At 37.2% G+C, this 21,128-nt stretch overlaps 1 protein-coding gene across 2 annotated transcripts in view; it reads right to left on the minus strand.

The window, feature by feature from the left end:
• Positions 1-619: 619 nt before the first annotated feature.
• Positions 620-21,128, minus strand: part of SELENOT (selenoprotein T) — a 31,344-nt gene continuing 10,835 nt past the window's right edge. The window contains exons 2-6 of one of the 2 annotated variants that reach the window (XM_089911017.1): positions 12,261-12,371; positions 11,330-11,456; positions 9,422-9,509; positions 7,196-7,349; positions 620-1,606 (exon numbers count right to left, since the gene is read on the minus strand). In XM_089911017.1, coding sequence (XP_089767143.1) covers positions 7,225-7,349; positions 9,422-9,509; positions 11,330-11,456; positions 12,261-12,371 — 451 coding nt within the window. In that variant the 3' untranslated portion in view covers positions 620-1,606; positions 7,196-7,224. Of the gene's footprint in view, positions 1,607-5,885; positions 6,642-7,195; positions 7,350-9,421; positions 9,510-11,329; positions 11,457-12,260; positions 12,372-21,128 lie in introns of those variants that run through there. The other variant, XM_022582748.2, reaches the window with a different exon arrangement.

A 21,128-nucleotide genomic window follows, 5' to 3' on the forward strand; every position in this document is an offset into this window, starting at 1 on the left:
GCAAAGGAGACCCTTTGAAACCACATCAGGCCTCCTTAATAGCAAATCCTTTCAGGCCTGGCTAGAAAAGAGCTGCCCTCTCCCACCCCCGCCCCCGGAGGCTGATGAGTTTTTCCACCCTCCTTCCCCTCCAGGTCCCAGCTAAAGGCTATGTATGGTTCCCAGGCTCCATTCCAGGACCCTCTCTGCATGAGCATGTGTTGGTCCACTGGTCTCTGTCTCTCAGTCTTTTTCTTCTCCTTTCCCACCACCCTCCTCCAACTCTCCTAACCCAGAGTTCTCAACAGCTGCCCTACTAACATTTTGGACCAGATTATCCTTTGTTGTAGCAAGCTGTCTTGGACACTGTGGGATGTTTCACAACATCTCTGGCTCTACCAGCTACATGCCAGGAGCAACACACCCTACGCTCCCAGGAGTAACAGTCAAAAATGTCTCATCACCACGTAGAGAATGGACTTGAGGACACGGGGAGTAAGAAGGGTAAACCGGGACGAAGTGAGAGAGTAACACTGACATATATACACTACCGAATGTAAAATAGCTAGCTAGTGGGAAGCAGCTGCATAGCACAGGGTGATCAGCTCGGTGCTTTGCGACCACCTAGGAGGGTGGGATAGGGAGGGTGGGAGGGGAGACACAAGAGGGAGGGGATATGGGGATATATGTATATGTATAGCTGAATCACTTTGTTATACAGCAGAAACTAACCCACCATCATAAAACAATTATACTCCAATAAAGATGTTTAAAAAAAAATAATAAAGCAAATAAAACAGAGGCTTAAAAAAAAAAAAGTCTCATCACCAGTGTCCACTAGAGGGTAAAACCCCCAGCTGCGAACCACTGCCTTAACCAAATCCATTCATTCATCCATCCATCCACTCATTCATAGGTAACATTTATAAAAGCACCATTTTAGCCTTCCTCAAGACTTCCAGAGGCTTATGTTATCAGCATGTCTGTCATTACTTTACTCTAGACAGTATTTAGTTTTTTGGTATTGTAACTCTATTTAACACTTTAAAACTCACAGTTATGCTTCTCACATTATCTTCCCACATGCATCTTCTGGATACAAATTTCCTGGAACACATCCTCTTCAGTTATTGTAATAAGTCCTAAGTGCAAAGCTTTAGTGCAGATTATATATAAACTTTATGTACATTTAAAGAAAATGACTATAATGTAGATCACTCCATGTTTCTTAAGATGGTGTGTACAAACATGCACACTCACACACCCACACCAAGAAAAATAAGCAATGGAGCAGGGATTACACAGTCTCAGGAGAAACGGTTTCCTGGAATATGAATTTTGCTTGAAGATTTAGGGAGTTATTAATACAATAAAACAAAATTTTTATGTTAAAAGCAACATGAACAATTTGGAGCGAATTTCTTGCATGAATTTTAAAATAAGTATTTGGCAAAATTGTATTTTGCAAAGGATCACATCAAGCCGTAGCCCCAGGCAGACCTGTGCTTCAGCAAAAAAGTTGAGAAGCCCTACTTTAGTGGAACTTGCCTTCTCTTCTTCTGGGGTACCCTGCACTGTGTCGTCTTTTATTTTCAGTTTAGTTGAAGTGAAAAATTCCACACCATAGCTAAAGTAAAAGTAAATAAACAGTTGTGAAGTGAAACTGAGATTAAATTTTTAAGTTTGCTTTGTTACTGGTCTCTTCTCTTCCCACCAGGAGTAATTTCTGACGAAGCTCTCTCTGCTTTTCTACTCCTTCCCCAAGCCCCACCAACAGTATAGGGTTTTGTTTTCCTTTCATTTTAGCATTGCCACAAGCTATAGAAATCAGGGCAAGATACTTAACTCCTAGTCTTTTCTTTAGAATTCTGAAGTAAATCTCAAAATCTTTTGTAACACTAAATTTCCATGGCTCTGAATAATATAGAATTTTACTAGCAGAATCACACTGATTAACTTACCTATTGTTTAAATACATTATATATTTTAATACCTTTAAAATAGTCTCATCATGAGAGCCTATGGACTATTAAAAGATGAAATGCAGCCGCATTTTCTAATACATTAAAAAATATATATTTAGAAGGAAATGTCATCAGTACACTTCCCTGCAAACAGACCTGCTCTTAGCAACTCAAGAATAAACAAGAACAGTAATTGTCTTTTCCTCTAGTAAGAGTTGCTAGTACACAGTCATGAGTATAGCCAGTGGCCCCAGGGAGTACTGGTAGCAACCTGCCTGCCAGGTTCTAACACTTTACTAACCAAGCCAAGCGACCCAGTGCTGGCTCCTGATAATTCCCAGATAGCTAAGCACTTGGTCTCAGCAGCTTATAACCACAAAGCCATAAACTTGTCTTAAACAGTTATGATCCTGAATAGGAAGGAGGTTGGGTAGAGGGAGTAAAGTCAATAATTAGAGAAAAGGAAGAACTAACATGACAAAATTATTCGTGGATATCAAGTGAGGAACAGAATCCAAAGATACGAATGTAACCCCAAGTTACACCAAAGTGCTTTCTAGGACTTTATCAATGTTCTCATTCCTCTCCCATCCTCCCCAGCCCCCCACAATCCTCTCCCCAATTATGGTGGAGGCTCATGGAGAAATGAGGCCAACTTAACCTTGGATTTTTCAGTTAAGTGAAAGTAAATCCTTTATTTTTGGGGGGCTTAATTAAGTTCAGATTGGATTTCCCCAGTGATATAAAGAATTCTATTATGGTTACTAAAATAAAACTAAAAGTATGCATTTTCCCTACTGAGAACAGTAAAAATTTAAATAATTTGTTTGACGTGAAAATCAAGATCAGTTGTCATTATAAAGATTAATGCAGGCATGTTGCCCACTTTGAGAAAACCTGGCAATTCAAATCAGTTATTTTATACTCAAAGATTTAACATTTCCTTTTAAAATACCCACTCCAAAAGTTTTAACATACTAACCCAACAAAGGATAACAAATATGTTGCACTGATACAACAGATTAATTGGGACAATTAAGTCCTCAATTTGTTTGCTTGGAAACAATCTCCCTCTCATCTCATTCTGTTTCTTCTTTTGGGTTCTCATTTTACTGAATTTCTTGTTGTTAAGTCATTCCATAAATGTGAAGCAAATATGCAAAATTTTCTTCTATTCCACGACCTGTATTTCCTTCCAGAGTGTCCTGGGTCTTTTGCACTCTGACCTGTGATGGTGCAGTGCTCCTCAGTGTGGACCTCAAACTGACAGCATCAGCATTATCTGGAAGCTGGGCTAAAGTGCAAATTATACGGACCCCTCTCAGACCAAATGAATCAGAATCTCCAGGGATGGGATCCAGTAGTTTATCCTAATGATTCTTAGGCACACTAAACTTTTAAAACCACTACTGTTACACGTTTGCCTAGATATCATGTTGTTTCTTTTTATTTTGCTCATGCTTAACAAAGGCAACAGAAGACATTCTACAAGCCTTGACAAAGAATGGGTGACTTAACACTCTTCCCACTGTACATGAGACCAATTTCAATTTTTCTTCAAGATACAGTTCAGATCTGGGTCTGCTTCTATTTGCTTTTTTAAGCCTAGGGAAAAGGAGCCTGGGACTGTGAGGGAAAAGGCTCAGCTGGATTTAAGAAAAATATCTGAACTTTTGCTTTCTCTTCTGAGATTGTTAAACTGTCTATATCAGTCAAGAGAAGTCCTCATCTTATTTCTATCCAGATTTTGGGAGGCTAGTATGACTTTTCTCAGGGATTCTGGAGGTTGGGGGTAAAGGAGATCAGTAATGTAAACTGCTCCTCTTTGCTCCACCCCAGCACAGAACACACCACAGAACTGTTGAAATTTCAGGTAACAATGAAGCACACAAAACTGGACCATAAGGCTCAAGAAGTAGTTTAAGGTCCCAGAGTGGTAATACTGGGAGTGCCAGACTGGGAGGGGGAGAGGGGGGTGGAGCACTGGTTGGGTTAAGAAACCATTAGAAAACATTACTTGATGACAACAATTTTTACAACATAAAATTTCCTAAATACAGTTATCATATAAAGTGCTCTAGCACAGATTCAGTTCCAGAAAGGAGGGGTTCCTTTCATATCAGCTTAATAAAAGTTTATTTTCACAATGCTTTAAAGCCCCCAGACTCTGCAATTCCTGTTTCTCTCAAAAAAGATTTTTTAAAGTCTTAGTATGAAATATTAAATCATGCTTTAAAATTCTGTAGGCTATTTCTTTTTCATCTAAATTAGTTAAAATCATGACAATAAAATGCCAACCAATCAAGGTCCCCAGCTAATGACATTCAAAATAAGAATCATCATTAGGATCCTGTTATGTTTTGATAGTGGTAAAGGGTGATCAACTGCCGCCATTGATCTTAGTGCCGTTAAGTTAATAACGCATTTATATTCTGAAAGCATATGTGTCTTGCACATTTTGATGCTGAGGTATAAAGCCATGTTTTGCCAACATTTTTATATTAATCTAACATGTAATCTCTTCCACAATAGCAACTATGGTAAAAACCCCAATAACAGTAGCCAACCTGCTGTCATGTTCTATGGTCTTGCAATTAACAGAGTACATAAACATTTATAAACTACACAACCACACCAATTTGTAAGCAACTATGTAATAAATTTTGAAATGTTAGGAATATAATAAAGCCACATTCTAAATAGCTTTCTAACTTTCCGTTTTTTCATGTTTTTTTTTACATTCACACTTCCCACTAATTTTTTCACTAGACTACATTAAATCTTAGATTTAAATATGGCCAAACATAAAATAATATTGAAATGGGTGTGAACAAAATAGTTGAGTTTTATCAATGACCTAGCCACTTAAAGCTATTCTCCAAAGGATAAGTTATTCACCCAAGGCAAACATGGAAAAAATTAGAATTAAATCTTAAATTCTTCATGGTTGGCCTGTCAGATACATGGGAATATCCAAGACAAGTTTGGAAGGTCTAAATGTCAAAAGGTTAACTGTCACTGGTGGAATGTCTGTCACTGAAGAAAGACCCTACACACACTCAGCAGTGTGTTCAACTTGCAGAAGGAAGTTTGGGCTGGTACAAATCAAGTTAACAAAGTTTTAAGCCCTAGTCAAAGATAACAAAATGTTATTACACCTGAATAACAATCTCTAAGTAACCTCTAGCTTAAATTGTATAGACTCTTGCTACTGTACGATCTTAGGTTAACAGTTCTGCAGCCTTAATTAAAAGGATAAGGCATTTAATCAATTTTCTGCAGTGAATTATTAGGCTAACTTCTTTTCAGCTAGAGACTACAGTATGTTCCACCTTGAGGCTGTCACAATCATGATAATTACCAGACATGCATTTCAACAAATATTCACTGACAAATGAAGTATAAGATTGTGCTAAGTGTTTGGTGGACTCAACATTGAATTATCTCATTACTTTTCCATAAATCCCTTTACTTCCACTAACAAATCTAGACCTACCACTTTTATTCCTACAGGGAAAATGAAGTATGTTATGACTGTTGCTATATGACTATTTTTCTATATTATGGTCCTATTTCTGCTAAATTACTCTTATAGTCTTTATCAATTTAAGCTTTAAAAAAAAAACTACCTTTTAGAACTCTGGAAAGGTATTAAATTCACTGAATAAAAAACCTTTCAATTTTGTCCCTCAAATATAATAAAATTCTGATATGATGTTAGACAAGTAAAATTATTAGACAAGTGATCTCCATTTACCTAATATTAATGTTGTAAAGAGGTTCAACCAACCTTTCTTTAGTGAGGCAAGTTTCAATTATCCTAAAAATGGTAAATGACCTATTATTTGTGTGTGAATCTAAAGTGTGTCCCATAGGAAATTCTCTGTGAGTCAAAAACAAAACTTTGCAGACAACTGTTAAATATAATGTTAACAGGTACGCTGGGCAATAAACTCAAGTTTTTTATTTAACTTACATCTGCTTAGTTTTTTATTGAGTTAAGTATAAAGGCCCAGTTAATCAACTCATTAAATTGGTCAAGGCAGGACACTTGAACTACATTAACAGGATTTAAAAAGTGGTTGGTCTTTTAGTAGTTCTCTGGTAATCACACACACACACACACACATACACAAATTGGTAGAGTACTCTGGATATAGGATTTCCCCCCATAATCTTATATAATGTGCTGTTCACAATCCGCAGTATTTTGAAAACTATATAAATTGGACATGACCAAATTAGAGATGTCTGATAAACTCTTATAAAGTATTTGGGAACTACAGCTCTAGTCCCAAAAGGATCAATTTTAAACTATAAAAAAGGAAAATTCATATAAAATCACAACAGACTTAACAGACATCTTTGAAAAAAAAAATCAAATTGCAACTCAATTTTCTACTTTTTCAAATATGACCGAAAAAAAAGAAGTGCAAGTAGTAACGTCTGCATTTTTTTAAAAAACTATTAACCGAGTGGACTTGGGGAAGAAAAAAAAAACTATACAGTATTATTGCACTCCACGAATGTGCAGAATTCCAAAATGTGCCAGCACTGAAAAACTGCCTTGCATTGAGGTTTTCCAAGAGGTACAACGAGCCTGCCAAGAAAGCATCTGGTCTGTACTAACAGCTTGCTGTCTTCAGTACAGGCCTTCATAATGTCAGTCACGCTGCTCTTGCAAAACTCCCTTAATGTCTGAAAGACACACAGAAAAAATATTTTGTTTCAAAATTCACTCTGTAAAATCCACTCACTGATCAGAAAAGAACTGAGTACATCTCTGTTAAACAAAATTAACTAACTTTCACCTCTCTATGTTCACCCACATTTGCTTATAAATTTTCTATCTTGAGCATGTGAAAAGAATTTGCATAGTTTTAGGAACTAGTTATTTGAAGGTAAGGGGAGGGTATATATGTACAATGTATGTACAGTATATGAATTCTGGCCATTAGAAGTTCACAAGTCTAAAAAAAGATGTTACAGGCCCAATTACTAAGCCTTAAACATAAAATTAATAGTACAACCTTACTTTATTTTAGCAGATCCAAACTCTCTTGGTCATTTATAAATTTTAATGAAGAAGACAACCATCTGTTAAACCTTAAGTTGGAAACTCAATTGACAATATATGCAATATCTAATATTATATATATCTATATATATTATGCTAATATATGAAATATCTTGCTGATTCATGACAATTAACTGATACCTATACATAGTTACTGTATTTTTAAACTACTTACAGAAGAGTTTTCAGTGCTGATAGGTGGGGCTATGATCGATGGTGTGGGATTGAATCCATATGCACATTGAGCTTCATTTCATTGTCAAGAATTTGAACAAGCTGTTGCATGGATGGAAGGTGACCAGATTCCAGCTTAGACCACACAGGTACATCTATAAAAATAAATGGTACCACCCCTTCCACATTAAAGATGATTCTATAATAGACATTCATTCTATAAACATGTATTGTCTAAGCACACAGCTGGAGATAGAATTCAGCTTCTTGCTTTCATGGAGTTTACATTCTAGTAGGGGAAATATAAAAAGAACTATATAAATAGCTACAAAATCACATTTGTATACTAAAAATCAAAACTAGAAGATGCTATGAGAGGGATATATGAGAAGCTGGGAAGGAGCCTTTGTACTTACTATCATTAAAAGAGAGAGATTATTAAAATTGGGAGATATTATTAAACGTGAAAGCTGAAATATAGAAGAGTGGTACAAGGGAGGCTGGAAAGGTTGGCAGGGATTAGATCAGGGATCAAGAAACTATAAAGTAAGCATTTTCAGCTCAAGAAGATGCATAGTCTGTCCCAGCTACGTAACATTCATTGTAGCCTGAAAGCAGATAAATGAATGGGCATGGCTGTGTTCCAATAAAACTTTATTTACCAAGCAGGTAGCAGAGGACATGGTCCACAGGGCTATGGTTTGCCCATGCCCAGGCTACATCATTCAGGGCCTTTTGTCCATGTTAAATGTTCTGGTCTTTATCTTGAGAACAAAATAAGGCCATTTAATAAACTTGAGGGAGTGAAGCAAGAAGATGAAATGTGCATTAAAAAAATTTTCTTTTAAATGACTCAAGTGTTGGAGCAGGTGTCAGCAAATTTTTCTGTAAGAAGCCAGATAGTATATATTTTAGGCTTTACATACCGAGAGGCAAAATCAAGGATACCATATAGGTACTTATAAAACCAGGGAGATATATTTCCACAAATTTTTCAATGATGAAACTCAAAACTCTAGGTATGAATACTGAAGTCTGAATGTCATATAATTTCCACATCACAAAGTATTTTTAATTTTTTTAGCCATTAAAAAATATAAGAGGGAATTCCCTGGCGGTCCAGTGGTTAGGACTTGGTGCTTTCACTGCTGGAGCCCAGGTTCAATCCCTGGTCGGGGAACTAAGATCAAGAAAGCTGCGTGGCTTGGCCAAAAAAAAAAAGTAAGAGCCACCAAGCAAGATGGATGTACCTAGAGATTATCGTACTAAGTGAAGTAAGCCAGACAGAGAAAGACAAATATCATATGATATCGCTTATATGTGGAATCTTAAAAAATAAAGACACAAATGAACTTATTTCCAAAACAGAAAGAGACTCACAGACACAGAAAACAAACTTATGGTTACCAAAGGGGAAAGGGGGGTGGGAAGAAGAATAAATTAGGAGGCTGAGATTAACATATACATACTGCTTTCTATAAAATAAATAACCAACAAGGACCTACTATATACAGCACAGGGAACTATACTCAATATTATGTAATAACCTATAAGGGAAAAGAACCTGAAAAGAATGTGAATCACTGTGCTGTATACCTGAAACCTACATGATATTATAAATAAACTATACTTGAATTAAAAAAAATTAATATAAAGAAATTTTAAAATTGTAAAGCCACTGTTAGCTCATAGGCCATATTTGCCAACCTCTGGTTTAGAGAATATGTTAGAGGATAGCAAGATAATTGTGGCTTGGATTAGGGTGGTTATCAATGAAGATAAATAGAAGATTTTTGAAAACTGTAAAAAGTAGAATTGAGAAAAATTGGTAATCCATTAGATATGGAGAGTAAGGGAGAAACCTAGGATGTTATCCTAGGTTTCTGACATGGGCAACTGGGTAGAATGATAATGGTGCCCTTAAATAAGTGAGAAATGTCAGGGAAGGAGCAAACTGGAGTATAAAAGAATTGCAGGAGCTGAGGTAATCAACAGTTTGGGAGTAGGTAATGTTCAGGATTCCTGGCTATAACACCTAGAAGAGAGGTCTAGAGCTCTCCAGAGCTATACATTTAAGGGTCATCATACAGATGTTATTCTAAAGCCATGGGAGTAGGTGAGGACCATGTAAAGAGATAATTTAGCATATTATGAAAAATGGAAAAGCCTGATGCTTATTATAAATCATTTAACATTTATCACAGAATGCAAACTATTCAGAACCTACCATTCAAAGTTATCTCAAATGCACCTGTTGACATACACTGGTTCTCAATCATGTTGCTCAAGAAAAAGACCATCATACATGCATAGACCTAAAAGAAAATACAATTAAGTACAATAGGTAAACTCATTTTCAAATCAAAACAACATCACAAATTAAGTAAGCTTTTAAATCGTCTCATTTTTATTTGGTAATTGCTCTTTTTAAATCTACTTTAAGTTTCTATACAAATTATTACTGCTACTCCATATATTCAGATAGTGTACACAGAAAATTGCAACATTAATTCACAGCTCTATACATTCTGAAGAAATTACGTTATTCCTAATGTAAAGATAAAACTTCTAGAAATCTCATAATGGCCTTAATAAGTTAAACAAAAGACTACCAGCATAAGAAGGGTTCATTTTAGAATTTTTATAATATAATGTATGAACTCACAAAAGACTAGTGATGCAACTAGTCAGCAACTCCCTGTATTCAACACAACCTGTCCGTGTTCCAAACAAATCATTTTAAGTCAAACTAAAAAAAAGTTGGTTAGAAAGCACTAGCATATTAAGTTACATTCATTCACCTTTTGAAGGCAAATCTATACTGTCCCAAAAGATCAGAGGCTCCTGTTGAACAGAAAAGTTTCAATTTAACAAAATCACCTAAAAGCAGGATGTAGTGAGGATGTCAATTCACAGCCAGCTGTTTCAGAAAAATAAATCAAAATGCCTATAGCAGATGAGAAGGAGATTTCCCCTAACCCCACTTGAGCTAGGTGGGCTTTGATTTCACAGAAGTTATCCTAGCATTTGGGCACAAAGTCTACTTTCATGAGAACAATACACAAGTCAAGTGTCACGAAAGCTACAGCCTTCAAGTATCCTCTTCCACAGTAGATTGACAATGTTATAAGCCTAAAGAAGTAAAATGCACTAAAGACAATTTAGAATCAACAGAATGAACAAATATAGCACGAAACATTATCAGTAAGTACTTAATTTCTAATTCTTAATCCTATGTAAATCAATATTTTGTTAATAACAGAGTAGAGACACATCTGAATTAGAGGTAGCACCTAAGGATGTTTATGTTAAGAAGCCTTGCCTGTGACTGGAAATAAGTGATTCCCTAAGAAAAAGAAGTACAGCTATGTTAGGAGTTGGCTAAAGGTAGTCTCAGCCTAGAACTAAAGGATAAGACCAGAGGACTCCAAAAGAGAATACTTATTAGAAGGAAACCTAAGTAATCTCATTCAAGAGAGAAATTATTCCCATTTCTCACAGCAGAAAGGTACACCCTCCAGAAAAGATGGTTTTAAGTAAAACAGATGAGAGATCTGGAAAGAGTATATGATGCAGCAAGACCCTACCAAAGAATAAAATAAACAGCACAAGATTCTTATGTATATTTATATTAATTGTTTCAGGTAATCTGCTTTAGGTTACCCATGAACAGAAAAGTCAAAGAACAAATAATAAAAACAGAGAATTCTGATAAGAATAAATTGGTGGAAATCTCATTTTTAACATGAATAAACCTATTAATACCCATATTAGTTGGTATAAAAGGCCTACATCATGTATATATTATGTTTTGCTGTATGATTTGGCCCAACTTATATAATCAAAATCAAAAGCAGGTATTAAATTATTTTGTGCCCAGGTTCTACTAAAGTAACACCTCTCTGTCCTTCAAATAATAAAAAGGTAAGACCTAATCATTCTTAATGTATAAATATGGAGACTAAGGCTAAAGGAGGTTAAGTGCTTTGCCCAGAAATAAAAAGTGGTTTAAGTTGAAATAGCAAAAAGTACTTAAAAAAAAAAAAAAGAAAGAAAGAAAGAAGAAGAAGAATCCATTAAAATATCTCACTGACAACTAAGAACCTACAGCTACCAAAGCTATTACATTACATACCTTGTTTTCTTGGCCCCACTGCCAGATGCTAGGCGCTTGCATGCCAAAGAAAGCAAAAGGATCCTTGCCAACAATTATTAAGCCTATTAACACTAGCTTGAAGACTGACAGGAAAGATGCTATGTGTCTATTAAAAGAAAAGAAGGAAATTCATCAGAAGCTGCAATTTCGCATCTACTTCAAAATTTCTTTAACTCAAGTCTATGTGTATAGACATTTTCTAAACACCAAATCTAAATTGCCAGTTACACTAGGAAAAAACTAGTAACTAAATTTTATTGTGCAGTTTTAAAACAAAAATGTTTAACATCTTTTGAATCAATCAAAAAGTAATTTATAAAACTATAGAGCACTGGCCTTTAAAAATACTATTTTAACAGTACAGAATTTTGTACCACTGACTTTCTATAAAAATGTAGGAGTTCTTGGGCTCCCCTGGTGGCGCAGTGGTTGAGAGTCTGCCTGCCGACGCAGGGGACACGGGTTCGTGCCCTGGTCTGGGAAGATCCCACATGCCGCGGAGCGGCTGGGCCCGTGAGCCATGGCCATTGAGCCTGCGCATCCGGAGCCTGTGCTCCGCAACGGGAGAGGCCACAACAGTGAGAGGCCCACATACTGCAAAAAAAAAAAAAAAAAAAAAATTGTAGGAGTTCTTGATCTATGGCCACAATAAAAATTACATAAGAAAACACATCTTTAGAAGGGTTGCCATCTCTGAAATGATCTTCCTCTATTCCTTGTTACAGAAAAATTCTTCCATATTTGGATCAAATAAACTTGCCATTTATAAAACTGTTCTCTGTAAATTATAACCAACTAAGAAATTATAATAACCAAGGAAAGTTAATTGAACCAATTCACAAAAGTTTATTTACAAATGTGAAAGAATTCACTTAAAAAACTCGTTTATAAACTACAGAAATTTACTTACCTATATATTGGTTGAGGGAGGTAATTCTCTCCTTCAATGCGGATGTCCGGGTACCGCTGGCTAATAACCCGCATGTACTCCTCAAACACCCGCCTATAACCTCAGGAAACACTGCAGAAAAATGAAAGTGCTTCCAATTAGGTCGTTTAGAATATGACTAGATTTATTTTGTAGTTATACAAAGCCTAAAAATTATTACCAAGATTAAATATGTTTCTCAAGAACAGTCACAAACTAATAATGATTGATGCTGGATACATGAACTTTTTTCATAGATTTCACATATTTAAGTTATCTTCCCTTCAAGTAAATCCTTCTATTAGAACATTAAACTTTATAGATCTGGGTTACTGTTGGAGAGGAACAAATACCTATTCAGAGAATCCACCATATTCTGAGCTCTCAAATCATTTTGCCTTTTTTTCTGTTGTTGTTGTTGGTATCAACAACTGTATAAACACTGAAATGAAAACAACTCTTATTTATCTGAAATAGGGACTTTCAAAATTTGGGCACAGGAAGCTTAAAAAAATACCAAGGCACGAGACATGACACCCTGTTTCTTATTCCCACTCTACCCTTAACTAGGCAAACATGCCTGCTCAATCACAATAAAAGAAACTTGAAAAATTCTTAGAAAAAAAAAATTCTTAGATCCTTTCTGACTCTAAGATTTGATTCTATTTTGCAAAGGAAAACAAAGATTGGGAAGATACTTTTCAGCAATATGACAGTAATCTATGTCATTACTCCAGAAATTAAGTCAACAGCATCCCATCACCTTCATTAAAATCTCTGAAAAACTAGGCTATGGATATATGATATTTGTTGCCCCAGCAAGAAAAGGGAGATATGCCACCAGAATGAATATACAGGGGGAAAAAAGTACACTGAAAACTTTAGTAAGACATTAATGAAAGAAACTGAAGACACAAATAAATGAAAACATATCTCATGTTCGTGAATCAGAAGAATTTATATTTTTAAAATGTCTATACTACCCAAAGCAATTTACAGATTCAATGCAATCCATATCAAAATTGCAATGACATTATTCACAGAAATAGAACAAACAACCTAAAATGTGTATAAAACCAGAAAAGACCCCAAACAGCCAAAGCAATCTTGAGAAAGAACAAAGCTGGAGGCACCATGCTTCCTTATTTCAAACTATATTACAAAGTTACAGTAATCAAAACAGTATGTATGGTAGTTGCATAAAGACAGAAACACAGATCAATTAGACAGAAACCAGAAATAAACCCACACATACATGGTCAATTAATTTTTAACAAAGAAGCCAAGAATATACAATGGGAAAAGGATAGTCTCTTTAATAAATGGTGTTGGGAAAAGTGGACATGCAAAGAATGAAACTGGACCACTATCTTACACCACACACAAAAATCAACCCAAAACAGTTTAAACATTTGAACAGAAGACCTGAAACCATAAAACTCCTAGAAGAAAACATAGGGAGTAAGCTCCTTGACACTGGTCCTGACAATGATTTTTTTTTGGCCTTGACACCACAAGCAAAGGCATCAAAAGCAAAAAATAAACAAGTGGGACTATGACAAACTAAAAAGCTTCTGCACATCAAAGGAAACCATCAACAAAATGAAATGAAGGGCAACCTACACAATGAGAGAAAATACTTGCAAATATAACCTCTGATAAGGGGTTACTATCTAAAACATATAAGAAACTCATACAACTCAATAGCCAAAAAATTAATAACCTAATTAAAAAATGGGAAAAGGCGGGGCTTCCCTGGTGGCGCAGTGGTTGAGAGTCCGCCTGCCGATGCAGGGGACACGGGTTCGTGCCCCGGTCCGGAAAGATCCCACATGCCGCGGAGCGGTTGGGCCCGTGAGCCATGGCCGCTGAGCCTGTGCGTCCAGAGCCTGTGCTCTGCAACGGGAGAGGCCACAACAGTGAGAGGCCCGCGTACCGCAAAAAAAAAAAAAAAAAAAAAAAAAGGGAAAAGGGGGGGAATTCCCTGGTGGTGCAATGGTTAGGACTCAGTGCTTTCAACTGCAGGGGCCTGGGTACAATCCCTGGTTGGGGAACTAAGATCCTGCAAGCTGGGTGCATCCAAAAAAAAATAAAGGCAAGGAAAGCTGAATAGACATTTTCACAAAGATGACATACAAATGGCCAACAGGTAGATGAAAAGGTGCTCAACATCCCTAATCAACAGTGAAATGCGAATCAAAACCACAATGAATTATCATCTCATACCTGTTACGATGTCTATCATTAAAAACACAATATAAAGCAATGAAGGTACCACTTGGTAGGAGGGAGCAGAATCAGTAAGATAGTAGGGTGAAACCCGAGATGCCAACTTTGTCAATCATACGATCATCAAGGAAAAAAATACCACAATCATTAAGGAAAAAAATATCGACCACCACCACGACCAACTCAAGGGATCAGCAACAAGTTTAAATCTGATAGGGAGAACCAGTCCAAATATTAGTAGATCTCAATGTAAGAAAACTCACTTTTCAAAAAAAAAAAAGAGAGAAATTCACCACTCTTTCTTTACAAGTAATACTTCTTTTACATTTAGAATGAAAATTTCACACAAGATTAAGTCCCTAAAAAGTATGAAATTTTTGCAAAGGGAGACAAGTCTCTATTAACTAAATACTTAAAATAACTTAATCTCCAGACACCTTATCTTTCCTAAACATTCACCTTATCCAACATTTTATTATTACTGTTGTCAGATTCACAACTGCTTTCTATATAAGAAAATTTTAATGTTGCTTTTGTTTTGAAGATACTACCAAAAAAAATGTAAAGCACTTATATGCCTAACTACCTTGAAACCAAGAAATGCCACCTGATTTCAATGCCTAAGTTTGCATCGGTGTTTACAATGGAGTTGATGATCTAAAATGACAGTAGATAACTTTTAATGCATTAATTGAGAGCTGGAGACTTACTTGAGTTGAAATTTCCTTTTTTATAGATGAAGGGGAAAAAATTGAAACCCAGAGAGATCAAGTGACTTCAGATATGGTCCCTGCCCTTAGTCAGGGCTGAGACCAGAACACAGACTTTGTGATTTGAGATCCTAGGCCCTTTCCATTAAACCTCAATAAAAGTTAGATGATGTAAGAGCTAACCTTCCCTGTGTCCACAAAGCCACAATCAAGTACCCATAAAATAGCAGATATCTCTTGAGGTTCTTCCATGATGAAGATATAGATTCTCCCTCTGGGTGAACTAAGCCTGTGGACCCCAACAGTCCTCACATTTGCTCTGGGACTTCCAACCCTTCGTAAAGGAAAGTATAGTCTATATGCAGGCCACACTTTAGGTCAGAGTCCTCCTAGTCACCCAGTTTTCTGGCTATTATGCTCAGAAGCCTAACTCTATCCTTGGTTCTTCAGGTCTCAACTCCTCAGTTAAGTCACAAATCTTTGTACCAAATTTCAAACAGAATCAATCCATAATCTTGAAATATAAAAAGGACTTTAAACCTTGTAACTTTCTTCAAATTTCCAGTTATAAAATGATAAAGTCGTGGGGATATATAATGTACAGCATGGTGACTGTAATTAATAATACTGTATTTCATATTTGAAAGTAGCTAGGAGAGCAGATCTTGAAAGTTCTCATCACAAGAAAAAAATTAATGTAACTGTATGGTGATGGACATTAACTGGACTTATCGTGGTGATCGTTTTGCAATATATACAAATATCAAGTCACTACATTGTACACCTGAAACTAATGTGTTATACCTCAAAACAAACTGTACATTTCTTATTTCTGAAAAATGAAGTAGTTTACAAGACTGACACAACCTATTTTTAGGCAAGTTTACTTATGCATTAGTAAACTTTCCTCCCTATATTTGCTTTGAGACTTGTGAAGAAAAAACAAGTAACTTTTTCCCTATGTAATAATTTTCCCCAGATGTTCAAATTGTTTTGAAATAGCCATCTCTACTGCTGACAGATGTTTTCCAAAATAAAACATACCTACTGTTTAACAAGGTGGGCAAAATGTTAAATTAAAGGCACACATGGTAAGGAGCCAGTAATCATTCCACCTCTACCACCACACCCAGTTCTTTCAACTTTTCACTCTTTCTGGGTCAGTGAGTAAAACTATACAACTCAGAGTATACCTTCAACGAATAAATATGTAAACATGCTAAAAATATGTTGTAGCTGCTGCCTATTTCTTCTGCCCCTGGACCAAAGGCCCTTAAGTAAATTAAACTGTGAAAAGAAATCTTAATTTAAGTCCTAATCACCTTGCAAATCTCCTTCTTGCAATACAAAAATATCTTACTATATGGAGTCAACTTTTGCAGTTGTTTAATTTAAAATATTTTACACAATACTTTTCTAAGATTAATTTTCTAAAAGAAAGAACTTGCATACAAATTAGATCATCTTTCTGTTATGAACAGAAAGGAAATTTAAGCAATTTGTCCATGTTATTTCAAATAGATTCTGTGCTTTTTTAAGTCCATCAAGTTTCAGTCTCCTAATCCATGGTGCCAACCATCCCACTTTTCCTTTTCTATACTAACATCTGCCCCTAACTGTAGTCAAATGCCTACTTATATCAACTTGAGTCTGTCACAAACCCCAACCTCTCCTATCTCCTTATTAAAGGAAAACGGGGCAAAATCTCAGATATTTACTGTTATGAAGTAAATACTTGTGATTTCTATTTTTCGCATCTCTTGAACTCACCTTCCCCTTTTATTTACGATAACCTCCCCTCCAATTATCCTCCCACCCACACATAGGATTGGATCATGTTTATACAATAACACCCAACCCCTTGCCAATATCTAATGTTCCAGAAATGCAAGCCTGTCATGAAGGCTTGAGTTTCCTCCCTAAAAATGAAGAACTGGAATTTTAAAAAGTAACTATCTCCAGACAGGTAAACATTTAATCAGAGCTGTTGTAGGGTAGAGGAGAGTGGTAGTCTTTCAAAAGTACTGAGGAGGACTTCCCTGGTGGCACAGTGGTGGAGAACCCGCCTGCCAATGCAGGGGACACAGGTTCTATCCCTGGCCCGGGAAGATCCTACATGCCGCAGAGCAACTAAGCCCATGTACAACTACTGAGCCCACGAGCTCTACAGCCCGTGTGCCACAAGAGAAGCCACTGCAATGAGAAGCCCACAAACCTCAATGAAGGATAGCCCTCCGCGTGCCACAACTAGAGAGAGCCCATGTGCAGCAATGAAGACCCAGCACAGCCATAAATAAATAAATTTTTTAAATAGTTAAAAAAAAAAAAAAAAAAAAAAGACTGAGGAGATAAATCAATCTTCAAAGAGAAAAAGAAAAACGAAATATATTTTACTGAGAAGAATACAGATGTGAGCCAGAGCAAGAGTGTATGAAGTCCTCTCAGACCTTTCAGTTTTCTATTTCAGGCCATCTTCAGGCACTGATGCATTCCTGCCTTTGGATTCTATACTATTCTTTTAGTAGTTTTAAACAGATTTCCAAATATGTTGTTTAAAGCAGTTCAAAACTGGTTTCTCTACTTGCATTCTAAGAATGTCAACTAATATTTCTCCCATGGTGTATGCAGAAAATCAGGAAGGTATTTTTACCATGCTTTCTAATTGTCAACAGCATTGACCAATGCAATGAACACTGGGTTTTTAGAGGTAATCTTTACTTCTCCTTGCTCTGTTTAGTAGAAGCACTAATAGACATTTGTCTGGTGCATTACCTGCTCTAAGTGTTTTAAGCAATGAAATCTGAACAAGGGGCTCTATAAACCATACAAGAAACAAGATATTCAGGAGTGAACAGACTAACCTTATAAACGCTTTTTTAAAAAATTACAAACAAGAGTGCTCACACAATGTTCACAGCAGCACTATTTACAACAGCCAAGGCATGGAAGCAACGTAAACGTTCATCAACAGATGAATGGATAAAGAAGATGTGGTACATATATATGGTGGAATATTACTCAGCCATAAAAAAGAATGAAATAATTCCATTTGCAGCAACATGGATGGACCTAGAGATTATCATACTAAGTGAATGAGCCAGACAAAGACAAATAGCATATATCGCTTATATGTGGAATCTAAAGAAGATACAAATGAACTTATGTACAAAACAGAAACAGACCCACAGACATAGAAAACAAACTTATGGTTACCGCAGGGGTGGGGGAGGGATAAATTAGGAACTTGGGATTAACAAATACCCACTACTATATATAAAATAGATAAAAGACAAGGACCTACTGTATAGCACAGGGAACTATATTCAATATCTTGTAATAACCTATAATGGAAAAGAATCTGAAAAACTAACTGAATCACCTTGCTGTACACCTGAAACACTAAATCAACTATACTACACTTCAATAAAAAAAAAAAGGACTTTGAATGAAGTCCTTTGAATGAAGATCAAAATGTACATCAGAACTTGCTCAGCCTTTTGTTTTGTTTTAATTGCGGTGTAGTTGTTTTACAATGTTGTGTTAGTTTCTGCTGTACAAGGAAGTGAATCAGCTATATGTATACATATGTCCCCTCCCTCTTGGACCTCCCTCCCGCCCCACCCCACCTGCCGTTCTACCCCTCTAGGTAATCACAGAGCACCAAGCTGAGCTCCCTGCGCTTATACAGCAGGTTGGCACTAGCTATGTTTTACACATGGTAGTGTATATATGTCAATCCCAATCTCCCACTTCATTCTCCCCCTCCCCCTTGTCCACACATTTGTTCTCTACATCTGTCTCTATTCCTGCCCTGCAAATAGGTTCATCTGTACCGCTTTTTAAAGTTTCATATAAATGCATTAGCATACGATATTTGTTTTTCTCTTTCTGACTTACTTCACTCTGTATCACAGACCCTAGCGTTTACAGCACTAAACAGGTATGAGCTTATCAGGTTTAAGAACTGTATTATATGAAATCAAGTGATTTCCCTTCCAGCTGCCTCACTCTAGGAGCACCGCAGTGGCCACCACAGTAAAAACGCATACGAATACAAAATATGCCTAACATGGCTTCTAAGATTCCAGGCTTCCTGGGACTTCCCTGCCGCTCCAGTGGTTAAGACTCTGCGTTACCACTGCAGGGAGCTCGGTTCGATCCCTGGTCAGGGAACTAAGATTCCACATACCATGTGGTACGGCCAAAATTAAAAAAAAAAAAAAAAATTTCAGGCTTCCTTAGAGTTTTTTCCAAAGATTTGATAAACCTAAAATTCAATTAATGATCTGTTTTTATTCTCTTCCTTCTTTGTGTCTTATTCTTGCGATCACTAGTTTCTAGTTTTCCTATACCTTTGGCATAACATTTCAGGAAAATTTTGCTGCAGACTATTCCACAAAGAATTTATAAATTGTGGGCTTCCCTGGTGGCGCAGTGGTTGAGAGTCCGCCTGCCGATGCAGGGGACACGGGTTCGTGCCCCGGTCCGGGAAGATCCCACATGCCGCAGAGCGGCTGGGCCCATGAGCCATGGCCGCTGAGCCTGCACGTCCAGAGCCTGTGCTCCGCAACGGGAGAGGCCACAACGGTGAGAGGTCCGCGTACCGGGAAAAAAAAAAAAAAAAGAATTTATAAATTGTGTAAGTTCCTCAGCTCTTTGTGGAATTTTATCTCTTTACTCTGGAAAGCATTTCTCATCAACAGATTTATAAGGTATGGCAGCCACTCAGTAAAAGTGACTTGATAAAAGCATTCAATAAATGGTGACTTACCCGCATTTTGCAGGAATTTTTGTCTCATCTTAAAATATTTCATACATAACTTGATGCTTCTGTTAGAGGAAACACTGACTGAAACCGCCCGCCCTGGCCAGGCAAAGACAGTAACAATGTGCATGACTTATTTTATGACAGGAGATCCTTGTCAGGAACACGAACTAACAAGCCACCACCAAAGGGAAGAATTCGGGAAAGGTCAAAAAGAGAGAGGAGGGGCTTCCCTGGTGGCTCAGTGGTGGAGAGTCCGCCTGCCGATGCAGGGGACGCGGGTTCGTGCCCCGGTCCGGGAAGATCCCACGTGCCGCGGAGCGGCTGGGCCCGTGAGCCATGGCCGCTGAGCCTGCGCATGCTGAGCCTGCGCATCCGGAGCCTGTGCTCCGCAACAGGAGAGGACACAACAGTGAGAGGCCCACGTACTGCAAAAAAAAAAAGAGAGAGAGAGAGAGGAGATGCCACATGTCCACCTCCCAGAATCCTCCTCGCTGGAATCCATCTTGGCTGAGCAGTTGCACGCGCCACCAGGAAGGACCCTGAGTCTGAATGACTGGCCAGAGACAACCCAGAAACTAACCCATCACCATAAAACCCGAGACTGCGAGTCACGTGGCAGAGCAGTCCTCCTGAATTCCCTTACCCTCCTGCTCTACGCCCAGGCGCCCCTTCCAAATAAAGTCTCTTGCTTTGTCAGCATGTGTGTCTCCTCGGACAATTCATTCCCAAGTGTTAGACAAGAGCCCACTCTCAGGAAGGGGTCCCCCTTCCTACAACACTTTTATTCTTTTCAATACATTTTTTAAAATTGAGATATAATTCACACACCATAAAATTCATGCTCGGTGCATTTTTATCATTTGTTAGAGAGACTGATAAAAAAATATATTGTGTTCTATGCTAATTCAATGGCAAAACTGGATATGTCTCTTGTTTGCTTTCCTGCTTTCCTGTTTGTCTTATACTTTTACCTGTTGGTTGTAGACTGACTTCAGACATGAGAATAAACTCGATTAAAAAACCCAGGGATCTAAGAAAGAAAACCACCAACAGGATAAGCAGTAAGGGTGTGTTGGCCAATAAGAGCAGCAGGAAGATGACTGACAATAACACAATGAATTCTGGAAGTTTAGCCCCATCAGC

The sequence above is a fragment of the Delphinapterus leucas genome, chromosome 4 (genome assembly GCF_059928025.1).
Source record: "Delphinapterus leucas isolate spDelLeu-1000000601 "Yukka" chromosome 4, BTC_Dleu_Yukka2, whole genome shotgun sequence".
Classification (NCBI taxonomy): domain Eukaryota; kingdom Metazoa; phylum Chordata; class Mammalia; order Artiodactyla; family Monodontidae; genus Delphinapterus; species Delphinapterus leucas.